At 42.8% G+C, this 19,649-nt stretch overlaps 1 protein-coding gene across 2 annotated transcripts in view; it reads left to right on the forward strand.

Annotated features, from left to right (window-relative positions):
- Positions 1-5,985, forward strand: part of pdzrn3b (PDZ domain containing RING finger 3b) — a 119,420-nt gene extending 113,435 nt beyond the window's left edge. For both annotated transcript variants that reach the window (XM_085405669.1, XM_085405670.1), the window contains 6 exons: positions 903-987; positions 2,494-2,592; positions 2,683-2,745; positions 2,847-2,948; positions 3,137-3,253; positions 3,614-5,985. In XM_085405669.1, the coding sequence (XP_085261795.1) occupies positions 903-987; positions 2,494-2,592; positions 2,683-2,745; positions 2,847-2,948; positions 3,137-3,253; positions 3,614-5,119 (1,972 nt within the window). In that variant the 3' untranslated portion in view covers positions 5,120-5,985. The remainder of the gene's footprint in view (positions 1-902; positions 988-2,493; positions 2,593-2,682; positions 2,746-2,846; positions 2,949-3,136; positions 3,254-3,613) is intronic.
- Positions 5,986-19,649: the final 13,664 nt, after the last annotated feature.

Genomic DNA, 19,649 nt, shown 5'->3' on the forward strand with positions numbered 1-19,649 from the left:
ACTAATCTCAAATTTGAGGTGGTTAATTAAACCGTCTACCAGTGGTTTTAAAAAAGGACACATTTGAAAGGGTCTCATAAGCCTTTATGTGTCGCCAGCCTTTCTGGACCACGTTTCTTCATCTTCTTAAAAGCTTCTTAAGCTTCTCCTGTTTCCTTAGTTTAAAGCAAGGCCAGCTGCAGTTAAGCACACTCACCCTCAGTTGCTAAAGACCCCTCACGCCTTTTTCACAACTTGCTTGTTCAGAAATTCCTTTTGCCAAATGGAGAAGAGTGTCGAAATCTTTGTTGTTAGAACTCGGCAGTGTTGGAAAGGTCATGCCAGTTTTGGTCACCGTCCAACGTTTTACCTCAAATGCTAATTGAAAGAGCTTATCTTGCTCTGCAGAATGCACCGCTGCGATCGTGTAACACCAGTGTGGAAGTTTGAAGGGAAAATGTCCCTGTCACTCACAGGAGATAACAGCTCCTCCGGGGCACGCAGCCACATTAAAATGATGGCCGTGCTCATTTGCACATTCTCAAAATGCATCTTTTGTTTATGACTCCGTGTGTGTGTGTGAGCCCTGGAGCCTGGCTATACTTTCCACTCTGTGGCAGCAGGAGTCGCCCTTTAATGAATAATAGCGATTTAATTGATTTCCGAGACAAATTAATAACACGGCGTTAATTTGTGATTAGCTTCAGGCTGCAGTTTCAATGAATCTGATTCAAGAGTGATTTCTTCATTGAATTCTTATTACTTTCCCACTACTTCTCCATTTAATTTTCCAACTCTGGGGCAAAATTAAATCCAGATTGACAAACGCGTCACTACTTCTTGTTTCCTTTCCTAATGTGTGTGTTCAATTTGACTTCCACTCTTTTCCAATTTATCGTATTCTCTTTTTTTCCTTTCCTCAGGCATCCTCCTGGGCACGTGTACTTTGACCCTGATTTCCTTGAGGGTATACAGCAGGACATAGAGCGGGAGGAGCTGGAATATGAGGTAAAAACACCATCTCCGTTCTTAGTCGTCCACTCAATGAAGCTCTACTTTTGGGCAGAAGTGCATTATTGCTCCATAAGCAGACCTGAGGTCGTCTCGGCGTCTCCGCTCCAATGGCCTTGTTAGCGACCCCAAGCCCTGATATATTGCACTTATTGATGGAGCAGTCTCCCTATGCGGAGACACTGAGATGCATGCCAGACAGGAATCGAGTTGCTGGTTTGTTCCAGCAGATGCACAACGGTGACATCATTACTTATTAGTGACAGGGCCTAATAAGTCTTCCTCTGCTCCTACGCAGTGGAGATGAGGCCGAGCGGATAATTAGATGGCACAAGATAATAGGGCTGCGGTGATGAATCTGACGATGCTAACAGAGGCTGGAAGAGGCCACGATCAAACCTCCATCGTGCACCTTCGTTGACCTCTGCCAACCCTCGCTCCCCCTCTTATTAAACCTCAGGGACCACCTGCCTGATATTAATAATATCTGTGGAGGTGCTCTTGAAGAATGACTCTGCTTCATAATGTTTAAATTCACACAACAGCAAATTAGCGATTAAATCAAATCCGACAGGTTGACCGCTAATTTGTTTATATTAATACCAGAAGCTTTTTTGTTTACTTTACTTTTCTTCCCAAATCATATTTATTGTTTTGTTTAGTTGTTTTTTTGCTAGTTAAAATAATAGATTCACACAGTCAGTGTTATGAATCCTGTATAATATAATCCAAATTAATGAATCCTATAGGTATCCCTGTGATTCAGTTCAGTTTTATTTAGCACTAAATCACAGCAACAGTCACCTCGAAGCACTTTGTATCGTAAGATGAAGACCCCAACAGTCATACGACCCACTATGTTGCGCTTGGCAACATTGGGAAGGAAAAACTCCCTTTAAACAGGAAGAAACCTCTGCAGAAGCTGCAGGTATTTAATAAATCCAGAAGAAAGACTGCTACAAACAGCTAGAAGCAACAATCTAAACTTCTAGTGTCGGTTTCAGCCATTCACGAGGATCACCCCTGCTTACCATACCTCACTATAGCATCATATTTACTGAATAAGAATAGTCATCTAATTCTTGGTGTTTTCCAGAGGTTTTTCCTCAAAGATGGTCTCCATTTTTTAGCTGCGAGTTTTTTAGAGTGCTAACCCCTTTCAGAATCTGCCCTCTGCCCCCAAAAACGAGCGCTGCTCATATCTTTATCTGTATCTGTGAGATTACACGTGTTGACAAGTGAAAAATGGCACTCTCCGCAACTGCAGTCCACTGCATCATCTCTCATTCTGTCAGAGGGCTTTGTCAGGAGCCTGTGGCCTTGCTGCCTCCAGCTGAAAGATTCATTACAGAGATTGATGGATCACTCCTTCTCTGGTGTCCCAGTTTTGATCCCATTTAGATAGTCCTGGGACACAGACGTATAAATACAGTGTTTCTCTGCTCTATGGGCCAAAATAATTCCAGCTATGTAGGTTATTAATCTGTGCATGTGTCCTTCCAGGAGGTGGATTTGTACAGAGACAACATTCAAGACAAGCTCGGCCTGACTATCTGTTACAGGACTGACGATGAGGATGAGGCTGGGATCTACATTAGTGAGGTATGTGGCGCAGGCGGACAGCGATTTCTTTGCCTGTCGGCGTCAATAACGCTCACTTTAACTCACAAATGTAATGTGTGCTCTCTTTAGATTGATCCAAACAGCATTGCAGCAAAAGATGGCAGAATTAGAGAAGGTGACAAAATCATACAGGTATGATTTCGTGTGTGTGTGCATGTTTCTGTGATCTCATATCATGACAGTGAACAAAAACAGCTTTTTTTTATTTAAATGGCTCTTTCTGTGTCAATAAGATCAACGGTGTTGAGATCCAAAATCGAGAGGATGCCGTGGCACTGCTAACCAGTGAGAGCAACCAGAACATCTCCCTGCTGGTGGCCAGGCCAGAGATCCAGGTAATTTCACAAACTGTTATTGGTGTTAACTCAATAAAGGTTTTAGTTTGGAACCAAATGTGATTTCACATCAAATTGATTCAAATCTGAAAACAGCACTTGGACTTTGAATAGCAGATGGTCTTTTTTGTGTGTGTGTGTAAAACTTTGCATCTAATGAGGCGTCTCTTCTCTCCGCCGCGTCTCAGCTGGATGAGGGCTGGATGGATGATGACAGGAACGACTTCCTGGATGACCTCCACATGGATATGCTGGAGCAGCAGCACCATCAGGCCATGCAGTTCACTGCCAGCATGCTGCAGCAGGTACGCGCACATGTGCGCAGCGTGAAGAGCGTGAGCACGCACAATCAATCTCCACTAACACATATGTCCATCAATAGATTATGTCGGCCGAGCCCGTTCTGGCGAGGTGAACAGATGCTCCGCGGTTTCCAACTGTTTTTTTCCATTAACAGAAATTGTCTTTGTTATGGAGAACCTCAGGCTCAGCGACACAGCCTTTGTTATTCGTCCATTTGTGACTAAAAGTGCAGTGAATGCTCATAATTAAAGCAGATGTGATATTAACAGTTTTGCACATATTTGTCCAAATGTGAAAAACAGTTGTGAAACAGTTACGCTTATTTCTTCCCCCTGTGCGGGCTGTTTGCTTGTTTTGTTTAGAAGAAGCACGAGGAGGATGGGGGCACCACAGATACAGCCACGCTGCTCTCTAACCATCACGAGAAGGACAGCGGCGTCGGCCGCACGGACGAGAGCACGCGAAACGACGAGAGCTCTGAGCAGGAGAACCTCGGCGATGACCAGACCACGGCCTCCAACACGCTGGGCAGCTGCAGAAAGCTGACCTACAGCCAGGACACGCTCGGTAGCACCGACCTGCCCTTCAGCAGCGAGTCGTTCATGTCGGTCGACTACGCCGACGCCGACTTCCTGGGCATTCCGGTTGACGAGTGCGAGCGCTTCAGGGAACTCCTGGAGCTCAAGTGCCAGATGAGGAGCAGTGGAGCCCAGGGCCTCTATGGGCAGGGCGGTGGAGCGGTGGGTCAGGACCAGGAGGGTGTGGACAAGGAGCTTGAGATGCTCAATGAAGAGCTGCGCACCATAGAGCTGGAGTGCCTGAACATCGTCCGCGCCCACAAGATGCAGCAGCTGAGGGAGCAGTGCCGTGAATCCTGGATGCTGCACAACAGCGGCTTCCGCAACTATAACACTAGCATAGATGCTCGCCGCCACGAGCTGTCAGACATCACGGAGCTGCCAGAGAAGTCTGACAAGGACAGCTCCAGTGCCTATAACACTGGTGAGAGCTGCCGCAGCACCCCTCTGACTCTGGAACTGTCTCCAGATAATTCACTCCGTAGAGTAGCAGAAAACCAAGCTGGGCCGTCGGGCTCCAGCGGCAGGATGCTGAAGCCCCTCCTGTCTCCTGTGCAGGAAGCTTGCAGCCCGAGCCGGAGCAGAAGCTCATCCAAGGATCCAGATGGAGCACTGCAGGCAGAGGGCAAAGAGAGAAAGCCCGGAGAGTCTAGTAAGAGCGGGCGAGGCTTCTCTCAGCCGCACTCACCTTACAAGCACGCTCACATCCCCGCCCATGCCCAGCACTACCAGAGCTACATGCAGCTGATCCAGCAGAAGTCAGCCGTAGAGTACGCTCAGAGCCAGATGAGCCTGGTCAGCATGTGTCGGGATCCCATTACCCCCAGCGACCTGGAGCCTAAGATGGAGTGGAAGGTGAAGATCCGCAGCGACGGCACACGTTACATCACCAAGAGGCCCGTCCGGGACAAGCTGCTGAGGGAACGCGCCCTCCGGATTCACGAGGAGCGCAGCGGTATGACCACAGATGACGACGCCATAAGCGAGCTGAAGATGGGCCGCTACTGGAGCAAGGAAGAGAGGAAGCAGCACGCGGTGCGTGCCAAGGAGCAGAGGCAGCGCCGCGAGTTCATGAAGCAGAGCCGAGCCGACTGTCTGAAGGAGCAGGCCACCCTGGAGGACAAAAAGGAGCCGAACATCATCGAACTCAGCCACAAAAAGATGATGAAAAAGAGGAATAAGAAAATATTTGACAACTGGATGACCATTCAAGAACTTCTCACCCATGGTACCAAGTCACCAGATGGCACGAGGGTGTACAACTCCCTCCTGTCTGTGACTACGGTCTAAGTCCTGTTCAGGCCTGCTAGAGGAGAAGAGACTTGAGTGTAATGGTCTGTACATAGGACTCTAACAGCTGGGGTACAGATTCCTGCCTCGTTCAAGGTGGCAACACGTGTAAATAGGAAATAAACACCTTTTCTGTGTGAGCATTTTCCCCACTGCAGTGAAAAGAGGGCTCCTGAAACAACGGTTGGACCTCGAGTGAGTTGGATTAGGAGACCGTGTATGAGGAAGATTTTGGAAGCATAATTCAATAATCTCTTCTACCTTTGTGCCTGCTTTTTTGAAGATTTTTTTGAAACACAAATACAATATTTGACTTTTTGGAAGGTTTTGAAAGTGTGTAAAGACAGTGTGCCATACATTAAAAAGCCAGCATTTACACTATTTTACATTATTTTGTTCGTACTATATATCTCTTCAGTATTTTTGCTGTAATGTGTACGTAATGCTTTTACCAAAACAATATTTTCCTGCGAGGTGAAACGCTTAACCTTTTCAAAAGGACTTTTTGTAAATTAAAAAAAATCCAACTTTTGTATCAAATTCACTTTGTTGTTTTGCTTTCCCTTGAATGGTGCTGATCTCCCAAAGTTTAAAGCCACCAGCGATGTACCGTCTGTTACATAATGTAGAGAACATCATAACGTGATATCACCATGTATGTACGTATATTTAGAGAAAGACATTTCTCACGTTGCTGAAACTGAAATGTCTGTTTGTTCAAGCACACACTGTAGTTGCTTTGGTAGGGTTTCATGTATTGGTCAGAATAACAGCTTAAGCAAATCTTTAGTTAACCACCCAATTTGATGTCTTGTAAAATGAGAGAAATAATAAATTATTGTTTTATATATGACGAGCTTTGAAAACTTGTGAGAATTTTGTCATTTATAAGAGATGTTGTTTATTTCCTTCTGGCATTTTAGCATTTAAGTATTTTTACTCAATAAGGGGAGGTTGGACCAAAGTAGATGGTGCAAGACTCCAGTCAAAATATTCATGTCGATTAAGGTTTTTGAACCAAGTTTGAAAATGCACAGAAAGTGTTTTTGTTCAAAGACATGAAAGAAAACGGGACATTTCCACACAACAGTACGTGCTACTCCCTTTCTGGCTCTTACAGGTGCCTTTCAATAAAAAGTTACCATTTGGAAAAATTAACGAGGCATCTTTTTTCTCAAACTAGAGCCTGGATGTTCCCGTCCTCATGCTCGTTTTTGTCTCCCCCTCTTTTTTTCCTGTGTAGAGCCAGTTCTCTACACAGCTCTCTTTGTGGAAGCAAAGAATTTTTGTTTTGGTGATATTCTTTATTAAAAGGTCCACTAATTAATAACGTATAGCAAAAACACTCTGACAAGAAATGTTTTGTTAATTTTATTCATTTATTTTTTAGTTTTTGAGGTTTTTACCGATGGGGTATTGTCGTTACCCCACCACACGGGCGGACAGGTTGGTGGTGTGGAGATCAAAGTTTGTGAAAACAATAACTCAACAAAAGGTGATGTAGGATTTTGAAATTCCTACCATAGATCAGTCTACTAAAAATCTCAGACAGGTTTGAATCTCAGTGACGTCGAGGTCAGAGGTTGCATTTTCCAAAAATCGTGTTAAAGGAAGTCACGTAGGATTTTCAGATTTATACCACACATGCATCGGCTAGAAGTCTGACTGGCAGCACTACGTTTGTTCTTTGTTTAGTTGAGTTTTTTGGTTTGGAGACTGTAACCTACAAAGGCTACAATAGTTTGTTTAAACAGCACATGACTTTTATTTTATTTAAAACATCTCAGCCCAACCTAATTTCTCACCAGTACAGAGTGATGTTGCTACAAATCTGCTCCTAAAAGCTTGAGTAGCTATTTCACTAAAGTTGTTAATGATTTGTGAACAATGCGTCTGTTAGTCAGTAACTGTAATTTACATTTTTCCTTGTGATATTAGCGATGATAGTGATAGCATTTTGATGTTTATACAAAGAGTATCAGAGACATTTCAACTTCACGGCACACAGCAGTGCATTTAGGCTGGAGAGCTTAATAATCCATCAGATCTCTCAGGCTGCAACGCTGCTGAATTTCATTCAGTTCAAATCCAACTTTAAATAGATTTCTTTGCTGTGCTGCTTAGTCCGTTTCAATATCTCGAGTAACACGTTTTTGATTTTAGCATGTGGTATCAAAGGCACCCTCCCTCTCTTGGAATACTTTTTTTTTTTTTTCAATCTAGGATGAAGTCTTACTGGTATCACAGAAGCATCCATTCATCTGCCAGCCAGTAGTAATGATAGCAGAAGTCCTGAGGCAAAAAGTGTTTTGGCTGTGTCTGCGTTTCATATCAGAACCCAAGTAGGGCAACAGCATGACAGGCTGGCATTAACATAAAACAGTCCAGTCAGTAGAGATCCCTGCTGTCCAAGTCTGACGGGGCTCAAGGTTGACAACAAAGATTTACATACTGACAGCCTTTTCTACATATCTCACAGTGGCTTCCCTCCATTATCTTTTCCTCAGCCAAAGAAAAGTGGTCCATCAGCTCGTAGCTCAGATCTGATGGGTCGTTTCACGCTGTCTGTAATGCTGGCAATAAGCTTTGTCTTATGGTGATGTCCCCATGCTGGGCTGATGGTTTATTTATCTGACGCCGGACTCCTACCATCTGTTACAGAGACCTTGTCGCCTCAGTCCCGTATGATCCTTCAATTATCAGCTCAGCGCCTCGTTACCGAGGACAAAAGCAGCTCACCCTCTGCTGATCCACTTTGTCGTCACCTTAGTTGTTCAGTGCACCGTTGTTTTTTAATGAGACGACAACAACAAGGGCAGGAGTAACATGCATTTAACGTGTTTACTCACAGATGAGTCCATTTAAAGACTGATCAATTTGAGGGTTTGGACATTCAATATGTAGATATTTTTACTTTAGCAGGTCAATTAATTATTGTGTAGGGTCTGAAAGTGAATACTAGAGCCCATTTTCCTGCCATTTGAACTCTGTTCGCTTTGTTAAAATGTAGATATTTATTCAGTTGTAAGCTGTTTTGTGCAGCAAGTATCTAATAAACATACAGTCTTGTCTGATGAACGTAGACTACATGATTTAGAAAAAATACTGAGTATGTGTGTTTTCGCCACTGTTTCTTCCAAAGCTATGACACCTCTGGCACAGTCAAAGCAGCTGGAGGAGACTTCATCTAAACAATAACTTAAAGAAATTTCTTCCATTTGGGTTTAGATATGCAAACATTCAGCTTGTTGTGCTGGTCCCAAGAGATTTAACAAATATGTATAAAAGAGTGCTCAAAACTGCAAACAAAGGTTGTAATATCTTCTTTTTGTTAGGGGATCAAATATTCGTCAAGCTCCAAAACTTCATATATACCCCATAGTATGTCCTGCCAAACCCTGCTTAGTCAGTGTGTCAAGCTAACAGAAACATGCACATCATGGTGATACTGATACAACCTAATGATACCGATTATCTCTACATCATGACCCCTGTTGGTGGAGGTGGGGGAATATATGGGGGAGCAAATGAACATTTTGTCCTCAAATCTCATGTTAAAAGCAAGAAAAATGTGCAGACGTGAGGATTTGAACAAGTTTGACAAGGACCAAAGGTTGGTGGTTCAATTCTTGGCAGCTCCAAAGTAGCGCCAAACTATCCTTGGGCAAGATACTGAACTACAAGTTGCTCTCTGATGCATTCATTGGAGGCATCAATGTGTGTGAGGACTTCAGGTATAGAAAAATTGCTTGGAGGGATTGGGCGAATGAAGCTTGTATGAAATGCTCGAGAACAGTAGAAAAGCAGTATAAAGGAACAAGTCTATTTACCATTGGTACTCCCTGATGGTTGTGGCCTCTTTCAGCAGGATAGTTCACCCTGAGGTGTTGACTTGGCCTCCATATTCCCCAGATCTCAATCAAGTCGAGCCTCTGTGGGATGGGATGGGCTGGACGAATGAGTCCAATCCATAGAGGCCCCTCTCACAACTTACAGGATTTACTGCTATCATCTTGGAGGCCAGCTACAGGGTTGTTTTGGCAGCAAAAAGGGGCGGGCAGACAGGCGGTCATAATGCTGTGCCTTATCGGTGTACATGTTCCTCCCTTCTGTAGCCTATCACAAAAAGACTGACTTAAAATTCCTTTATGAACTGGCAGTGCTGTCTTCAGTTTGTATTATTAGTCAGTCTGGATAGTTCATGAATCTCTCTCGTCTCCATTCTTCAGTCTGCATCACTTATGAGGGATGATTATGATAATGAGGGGTGCAAGCTCAGCCTCTCCCTCTGTGTCTGGTAGAGTATAATTGATGACTCCAAGCTCTTTACGCTTGACCGAACCCAAGCCTCTTGATTTATGTCTGGGTACAAATCTCCGTGCACACTCTTTTAATAGGAGATAACAATGTGGCATGCAAGGCAAACTATAAGATATAGCATCAATTCTGGGTTGCCCCACCACCAGCATCACAGACTCCTTGGAGATTATCTGATCACGTACCTGTTTTGCTACCTCCATGTGTTTTTATTATCGTTGGGATGAAAGTGTTGCTCTTCCCCTCCCCACATGGTTTGACAGTCCAGTGTTTGGCTTGGACTGAGGGACTCATCAGTTTAAATGTCAGCGTGGAGAAGAGGCCGACATTCCGGTGCACTTACCCATTAACTGATAAGGAGGCGGCTCCTCTGCTTCCTGCGAGCGCTGCCGATCCCAATGCTGTCTCACTATGGAGACGAAAATGGTCATACCTGCTCGATAAGTCTGGAAACTCCACCTCAGCTTGCCAATATTTACAAGCAGACTGATACTGCCTCTATATGAGATTTGACACATAACAATAGAATTCATCTCATTCACGTCTTGCCAAAAAAGAACACACACAAAAACCATGTACTTGACCTACATTAACATGGCCAACTTTTTCCATCTTTTTGCTCGGTGTGACGATCCTCGGAGGCACGGCATCGCTCCAGCGAGTTCAGCATGTGCTGAGACTGTGTTTGCACATGTTGGATTAAAGAGAACAAGCTGCTGGATAAACAGGAAGAATCGCTGAACCACATGTTTGTGTCTCAACATCAGTGGAAAAAAGGGAACGCTCAATTGTCGAATCGTGCCCTCTGGGACTTTGATTTTTCACAATAAAACTTAAAACTAAAACCCCAAAAGTACTGCAGATGTGAAACTGGAGCCCAGCAAAATTTTTTGGTGCTTTTCTTTTAAATTAATAAGTAGGCATCCGTATTGAGAGCGATTGTTCTGACCTTGACTTGCATGACTGATCATTAAGATTACCGCGCTAACCCTGGTAGATATTAAGAAAAGTGGATTTATGGTTTCATGTGGGTTCTTTTTTAGTTATTGCTACTATGTACTTTGACGGAATGACCTGTTTTACCATTAACTCATATGTAGTTTTTTAGACAGGTCCCGGAAGCCAAAAATAAGAAGAACACACACACGAGTGGATTTTTTCTGTGTAAAAACTATAACCATAATTTTTCTGAGTGAGCTGGGGAATTGCGAATGACATGTGTTTGTGTGTTGCTTTTAAATGCATTTTATCACTTCAACGCATCTGCTGTGAAATCATGCAGTATGAGACAGTCAGGAGAGATGAATCACTCTCCATACGGTGGACAGTGATCGGGTACATAAAAAGAATAATAAAATCCACAAGGATGTATGTCATTTACCTCCTCAGGATATGAGCTCAGACAGCATCCAGGAACCTGACAGTTTGATTTCGAGCTCTTTTCCACAGTGTATCCTGCCCCCCTCACCCCTAACCGGTGGCAGCAGATGCATCCCCCTCCCCGAGCCTGGCTCTGGTTAAAAGGGAGTTTTTCCTTCCCACTGTTGCCAAGAGCTTGGCCATAGAGAGCTGTCTGATTCTTGTGTTTTCTCTGTAATGGTGTAGGGTCTTTACTTTACAATATAAAGTGCTTTGAGGTCAGCGTTGTTGTGATCTGGCGCTATATGAATAAAACTGAATGGAACTGAACTGAAATATGGGAACGGATGTTAGAATGTGTGCTCACAAAGCAGTAACACCTACATTTTATTAACTACAAACATAGACGTGAAGTTAATTCATAATGAGTTCATTAAACTGAATTATAAGACGCCCTGGAGAGGTTGCCGATCCATTGCGGGGGAAACGCAAATAGGCAAACATTTACGCTCACAACCACACTGATGGCCAATTTAGAATCACCAATTAACCTAACAAACTGGAGCACCCAGAGAAAACCCACAAACTGCTCTTTGAACCCGGGATTTTCTAGCTGTGAGGTGAGTCGCCCCATCACTCCCACACACACATGCACTTTTTGTTCTCCATGCTAATGACATTTGTAGGGAATTTGGAAGAAACATCATCTATTCCCAGTGTAATCATTGGTTTATCTCTTATTATGTGACTTTAAAAAATAAATTTACATTAAAGTGACATAAAATGTTCGTTTTGTTCAAAAGAATGTGTCTAAAAGTTCATACAAAAAGTATAAACCTATCTATGCATATCTATATTTTATTATCTATCTGTATTTGTTTTATTGATCCACCCACCTCTGTTGAAAAGCACTGCAGTAAGAATCGCAGTCCCCCACTTTTAGAGGCTCAAAGGGACCTGGATAATTGACAGAGAAGCAGTTCCATGGTCAGGTGAGACCAGCTCCCTCATCATTCAGTGGCAAACTGGGCAGATAATAAATCTGGAGTTGGTTCAAATTGTTGAATTTGTGTTATTTTACATACGAAAACCTAAGGAATTGTCTCTTTATTGAGACTGAAAATATAAGACAATAAAATATAAACCTACTAAAGAGACAGCAAAAATGTTAGAAGTGGCCAAATCAGCAATGTTGTACTTTCTTAAAAAGAGCAACAAGTTGCAAACTGCTGGTTACACTCAAGATTAGGAAATAAGATCAGATCTAGCCAGAAAACCAAATCCATCCAGTCATGAAAAAAATACTTTGGAGGGATGAAACCAAGGTCATCTTGTACCAGAATGATGGGAAAATGTGTAGAAAAGGAAAGGAACAACTCACGGCCCAACACATGATCTGTCAAACATGGTGTTAATAAACTATTATGGACTGGTCATGTATGGCTGCATGGAACTGGATGACACAGATCGAAGGATGAATTCTGATGTATACAGAGTTATACTCTGCTCAGATTCAGCCAAATGCTGCAGAACAGATCAGCCACAGCGTCACAGTGTAGATGGATATTGATTCAAAGCAATCTGTAAAAGCAACCTGGAGTTTCTCAAGGCAAACAAATGGGTTTTCTTCAATGACCAAATCAGACGCCTGATCTCAACCCAGTACAGCATGCTTTCCAGCTACTGAAGACAAAAATCAATGCAGAAAGTCCCATAAACAAGCAGCAACTGAAGGTGGCTATAGCCTTAGCAGGTCATCTCAAGGGATGGAAAACGGAGCATTTTGGGATGTCCATGGGTTCCAGACTCCAGGCATTCATCAGTGAAGACAAAGGAATTTCATCCAAGTCTGTACATATAAATTATGAAAATCCTCAACAAATTCTTACTTTACTTGGTTAGCTTTAGGAAAACATTGTGGTTTGGGTTGAAATATGCTCCTTTCTCAGCACGAAGAGTGGATGTGGAAAGATAACACTAACCCAATGTGTTACCAAAAACAAATATATTAACAAGTGTTCATATGTAACGATTTAGGAGTGACAGATCCTCTTGCTATTACTTAAAGCCATAAATTTTACATGCTTGGAATGAAAACTAACTTACTCACACAGTAAGTCAAAGAGGCTGACGAGAATGGAAGGCAATATTTTGCAAAACCCTGGATTCTTATATAAAAATCCAGCAGCAAGACAGGGCTGTCAAGAGACTCGCAGAGAAACAGGAAAAGATAAAAAGTAAGTTGTATGGTTTGAGTCAAAGAGGGAAGGAAGAATATTTTGAAAGGTTCTTAATTAACTCTAAGAAACCTTCACCGGGGTTTGATACAGCTGCACCGTGGCACCATCACTGCCTGCTGCTCCTGCTTCTGTCTTCAAGTCATTTCTTTGCACTTTTGCTAAAAGGTCAGGACGGGCAATAAGGCAGCAAGTTCCCTGTCTGCTAAAGCCGGTGTGCCACCTAATCTTCTCTTTAATTAGACAGACGGCCGGCAGAAACAGGACTGACTTTCAGAAGTGACATCTACTATCAGGGGTTGCCAATGAACCTAGAAATATAATTTCTTCATTTAAGAAAAAATTCAGAACTTAGAATGAAACACTGTATTATAGCTTTTGGCCAAATGAGAGCTTTATAATGTGAAATGTATCTTTGCTTTCCATCTAACAGCCTTTCCTCTTCTGTCCTTTGAATGAATACGAAATGTGGGCCAACTCTTTGAATACTAAAGACACATTAAATTCCTCTGAGTACGTTTTTGACCCTTGCGTGGTCTTGTTAGCTTCAAAGGCCCCTTTTCCTGTGTTTTGTTTATGGCCCGGCAGAGCCGTAACTCACTGCAGCCCGTCCTCCCACAGCCGCTAAACTATTCTCTCCGCACAGTTTCCTGGGTCAGATCGCATGAACCTCTGTGGCTCCCTTTTCTGCAGATTTATTGGTTGACAGCTAATTTATCCATTATACACATTCCAAATTATAGGCTTCGGTCAACAGGATGGCGGCAAAAGAGCAAGGATCAAGAGAAAGAACGGGAAAGACGAGCTGTCCACCACATTACCCACTGGATCCGAAGGACTCATCTCACCCCTGAGCAGGGCCTGATGTTTGCAGGCTCAGCCAGTGAGGTTTTGGCTTTGGAAGGAATCAGAGCTTTTGATCATTGCCTGAGTCATACTTGTTAGAGAATCTCTACTTGTGTTTTTCTTCTACCACCCACTAACATTACTGATATCATCTTCATGCACATTGTAGTAACAAATGCAAGATCATTCATCAGCAGCTCCGGGGTTCTTCATGACCCTGGAGCTTCTTCAGTGGTTCTTGATGTTATATGGGGGACAAGCGGGTATAATGTCCAGTGACTAAAGTGTTAATGCTCCCCACTCCATTCTAGATGTTCAAAAAACTTTGTGTGATAGTTAGGAAGTTAGGAATAGTTATATTTGCAATAGAGAAATGTTGACATTTTTGCCATTTTCGCCATCAGGTGGTGAACACCTGATTAGCCCTGAATGATAAGAAAAAAAGGAAGAACGTGCAAATTAGTGAGGTTTAGAGATGCCAGTAAGTGTATTTTTTTTTAACTTGACCTAGCTAATTAGCCTCAGTTCCACCTCCCTGCAGTTCTGTACTTGACACCGAGGCTTTAAAGTTTCATCTAACCCTAATAAACCCAAAAAAACAACTAAAAGCATTTATCAAAAGTCAGCAAACTCTTTTTCATTTTTGTCAATTTTCCTTAAAACCAAATTTAATTTAAACAGCTATTCTTGAGCGCTATAAAGCTTCAGATACGACCCTCCTAAAATTCTACAAAGAACTAACATTCTTTGCAGTGCTACGGCCCCTGAAATAGAAATTAGCAAATCTGATTCATGAAACTAGCTAAGCTAACAGCTATTCATGAAGCTAGCTAAGCTAACAGCTATTCATGAAGCTAGCTAAGCTAGCTGCCCTCATATTACTCCTGGGTCGAGCAGTTTGATGCAGGTTACAGGTGGAGGTTTGTCTAAACGTTTGTCCCTGTACAAACTATTGCTCAGCAGGGTAGGTATCGATGTGTAACCACTTCACTGTCTATTGTACTAAAAAGTAGAAAAGTAGACCCCCAATACTCCAGTGTCACAGTCTTGCCACTGTAGTCTGTAGAGGCTGTTAGCAAGCCTTTAGAATTTCAGTCTTGTTATGTCAAATAACATTGTTTGATCAGGTCAGTTCAGAAAGTGCACTTTGAAGGAGTCCACAGATACAGTAATTTTGTCTTGCCAAAAGACAATTTAGTCACAAGTACCATACAGCTTTGAAAAAACAAAGCCTTAAATATTCCAAACTCCCAAAATGATTGATGAAATAATGATGGAATTAAAATCCACCCCACTCTCCATCGTTAAACACTGTTGTTTTTGTTCTCTTAGGAACTATGCTAGCATTTGGCTTTGATTCTGCACATCTGCGAGCTAAACCAACAGCGCCACTGTACTAAATGAAATGGTGGGAAAAAATAAAATTAATCTGTTCTTCATTTTCAAAGCATTTCCCCTCCCACATTAAGAAGCACTGCAGTAAAACAAGTAAGAATTTCAGCATGGTACGAGTGGTTATTGAGAGACGAGACATCACTTTAAATTCAGACTGTTGAGTTTACATTTTAAATTCAACCTCAAACAGAAAATAAGCTAAAAAGAGAAAAGTGTGTGTGTGTGTGTGTGTGTGTGTGTGTGTGTGTGTGTGTGTGTGTGTGTGTGTGTGTGTGTGTGTGTGTGTGTGTGTGTGGTTTGCTTATATAGGCCGTTAGCTTTTATTAATCTCCTCTGAAAGCATGAGGTAAACCTGAAGTTCACATCTTTAGAAAGGTTTGATTCTTTTAATATTTGCACCCTCCATCTTGTGCATTCATTTATAATGTATATGCCATGTCTCAGTAATTCATGTCCCGTACACGTTAGAATGCAGCTCTCTAGACCTTTCCAGCAAGCTCAGTGAGTCCTGCCTGTTGATTTAAAATAGTGACAGGAGATCTATTCTTGTGTTGAAAGCACGCTGCTTGTGGCACGGGATTTTTGTTTTTTTCTGGCCTCCCACAGCAGCAGTTTTCAGCCATGCATAGCATGTTCTCTCAAGCTACATTTCAACTTTATGTTCTTCCAGCTGAAGCTTAAATCAATAAAGCTTAAGTGGCCACAACAGAGGAGCTTGTGTTATTTAGCTGTTTTTGAAGGCTTCAGACAGAGAAATGCTGAATGTATTTATTTTTCAGAGCTGAAGTGAAGCGCGCACTCAGTTTGTTGCTTATTTTTGCTTTTGGCCATTAGAATAATTACTATATGTCTGTTTTTTTGCATGGACAGGTATCTCAGGCAGATCCTCTCCCATGTGCCTCTTCACTGTGGCCAAACAATCCATTATCATCCTCATAAAGCATCCAGGCAACCTGCCTCCTCAGCCACAGGACGCACACATGCACAGACCCACTCAGAGGCAGTATCACCGCATACACACACACAATCGCTATAATTGCACCTTTATTAGTCTCCCATTCACACTTTTTACAACCCGGCGCAAAGAGCAGGTCGCATCTCTGGAAATGGCCTCTAAAAGCACGGGACTGTTATAAACAAGACCCTCCAGCGCCATTAGGCTGAGTGGCTCAGGGAAGCAGGCAGGCCCTATGCTGCCAGCATGGTGAGTAAAGTCAGTAAGTGTACTTCATAGGAGTGTCACATGCAGAAAGGCTATCAATGAAACTTTTTTCTATTACACTGGATGGCCCGTGATGCTTTTTTAAGGTAAAGAACTGGATGTCAGCTGGTGGCATCTTAGCTGAAGTGCTACAGATTGGACCGAGAACCCATCAGGGTCATAAGAAAATCATAAAATTCTATCTATGTCCATCTAACCAGGATGTAGCACATCCTAGATGATGATTTTAATTGTGGGCAGACCTCCACTTCTATAAACATGCATATAAGACATGGGTGCCCCATAGCAAATATGGTGGTTGCACGGAAGCAAATTATAGATTTGTAGTTATGGCGCTAACAAAATACAGCCTGGTTGCAAGTGAAGGAAAACTTTGAAAACATCCACTCTGAATGAGGAAAAAACGTCATGCTGGATATATATACTGATATACAGACTAAGTAATGTGTTAGGAACAAACAAATAGAAAATAAAATGATCGACCTACAGAGGGCAGAATTCAAAGACATGTCAGTGGCCTTCACTTGTAAAACCACTCCTGTTTTGGGGGTTGCCCCCTCTATGTAGACTTCTCGTGAGCTTGCAGTGTACGACCAACGTTTTTCCCATGAAAGGTTTACCATCCATACATCACACCATGTTTCTGTCTTTTTGTGGGGTTGTGCCACTCCAGGGCGCCCTTTAGTTAAACAAGTGGCCCAAGTTTTCTTCAACAAATTGTTTTCAGTTTTGTTTCTATGACTTTTTGCCAGTAACACCCCATGTGACCTTACTCTGCAGTGCCTCTCTGGACTGCTTATCAAATATTGTAGAAGACAGCTCAGGTCGTCAGGCACAGGCCTTCAGACTGTTTCAAGTGTTACATAAAAGATTTGCGAAGCTGCATCATTGTTGCTCAATATTTCTCAATATTGCAGTGTCTATGGGACTAAGACGCACAGCTTTCAAACATAAGGTTAAGCGCTTCAGTACGAGTCAAATCGACAATCTCTTTTTTAACACTGACCTGATTTTCCCCAGCCAGGCTCACTGCCAGCATTTTATCACCAGCCATAAATGTCACCACTTCACATAATGTGTAATGTCCTACAATTTCCTGCCTTGGCGTTCTTGACAGAACTTGAAGCCGATCAGAAGGATGATGCTGAAAGGCGCTGACACAAATAGACTGGCTAGATCAAAGCATTAACCCCATATACTGTCGCTTTGTGATGATGCCATTCTGACAGCAAAGTGGAAATTCAAACAGCAGCCACCTGAGGATGGTGCCCTCAGAGTGCACCGCCTCCACGAGGAGTTGCATAAAACTCCACTCCGCAAAAACCCCCAGTCTGGGCATCAATCCCTACCTTTTTCAGCACACCCATTCAGGACATTACATAGTATTTCTCAGTGTCCGCACTTTGCTAAGCGCTTCTTGTGAAGTCTGTCTGGAGGCCTCCTGTGGTTGAACCAAATCCATTTTTAGATACGCCTCGTGTTCTTGAAATACGGAGAGACTTTATGTTTTTTTTCCCCAGCGACTTGTCTAGTCTGCCAACACACTGAACAGAGTCCCACCACTGCTGCTGCATGCCGTTTTGACAGAGGGGTTCAGAATGTTAAACCCTGCTGTGCATCAAATAATGCAACCTGACATTGACACCAACCTGCAGACCAGAAAATCTACACTAACTGTTTACAGAAAGTCAAAAAGACACCGAACTAGCTACAAGCAGCATATTCAAATAAAATATTTGAATATGCTGCTATCAACACATGGGAGTTGATCTGATGCGGTTCTCAAACAGGCGTGATAAACGCATCGGTAGAAGGAGGCAGCAAACACGCTGTCTGGCTGTTAGACGGTGAAGAAAAAGACAGCTGTGTCATCTTCATTCACAAGCAATCGCAGACTGAGCACCCACAGAAAGAAAATTAGACGGGCGAGGGTTCATTGTGCGGACAGCACTGGATGGAACTGAAAGGGGTCATGATGATTCAAGGCAGTGTATTAGGAGGCATACTGACTATGTCACCATGAGCAGCAGCAGCGAGAGGACGAGGGGGAGGAGGGGGAGAAAGAAAACCTGGGCTGCATTCTGATCTTAGAGGAGGATATAAGCATGTTTGGTCTGCCTGCGAAACTAAACAGTACCCTCTATTGGATGAGACGGAGATTGCGTCTGCCGGTCTCTTACTGGTCAGGAAGGACGTAGTGATGCTGACACTGCTGCTGCTCCATCTGTGAACTTTCAATCCTATTGAGCCACTCGCATGCTCCAATCTGTTATAATGACTTTCAAAAGACTCGGTATATTTCTTCTTTTAATCCTGTCTCTGTCGCTGACTGTATCCAACGCTGAACTCCTTCCACTTAACATGACGACTCAAGGGAACGATTATGATTTGACAAAAACTTCCAAAGACACCCCAATCCCCAGTGGGGTGCAGAGTGGGTTGGATTTTAATTTCATAGTTATTTTACTGAGGAGTTTGATCAAAGGCTCCACTTTATTCGCTCCACCTATCACTCCAACCTCTACATAAACTCTTATAATTACTTGCTAACAACAAGTCTGCCGGCAGTGAGACAATTTACACCATGCGAAGGGTTTCGAAATATATATTTTTTATCTGAAAGGTGTTTTCTTTTCTTTTATTCCAGCAGTTTAAATAATGCTAACACTAATGGTAATACTACTACTATTGTTGTTATTATGACTATTATTGCTGATTATGTGAGACAAAGTTTTTACAGGGGCTTTGTGATTCATATAAAATGAATCAATAGCCTGTAGAAGCACTAGTATTTGAGAGTAAGGGCTGGACTGCTATACCTTCATTCATCGTTTTTTGGCCTCACATTTGACTTGAATACTTTGTTATACAGAGGAGTTCTTGTTTGAGTCGATGACTGCAAGTCGCCCAAGTAAATGAACCCAAATCATCAGGCCTCCGCCACCGTGCAGGACAGTTGGTATGAGGTCTTTGTGTTGATATGCTTTTGCTTTATCCTAAATGTGATGCTGTTCATTATGACCAAACAGCTTCACTTCAGTCTCAACGGTCGGACAGTATTGTTCCAGAGGTCTTGTGGCTTGTTCAGATGCAAGTTTGCAAGCTTAAACCATGCGACCAAATTCTCTGGAGAGAAGACGCTTCCTGCTGGCAA

Source organism: Rhamphochromis longiceps, linkage group LG5, assembly GCF_057381845.1.
Source record: "Rhamphochromis longiceps isolate RC_006_pf linkage group LG5, R_longiceps_female_GT1.1, whole genome shotgun sequence".
NCBI classification, from domain to species: domain Eukaryota; kingdom Metazoa; phylum Chordata; class Actinopteri; order Cichliformes; family Cichlidae; genus Rhamphochromis; species Rhamphochromis longiceps.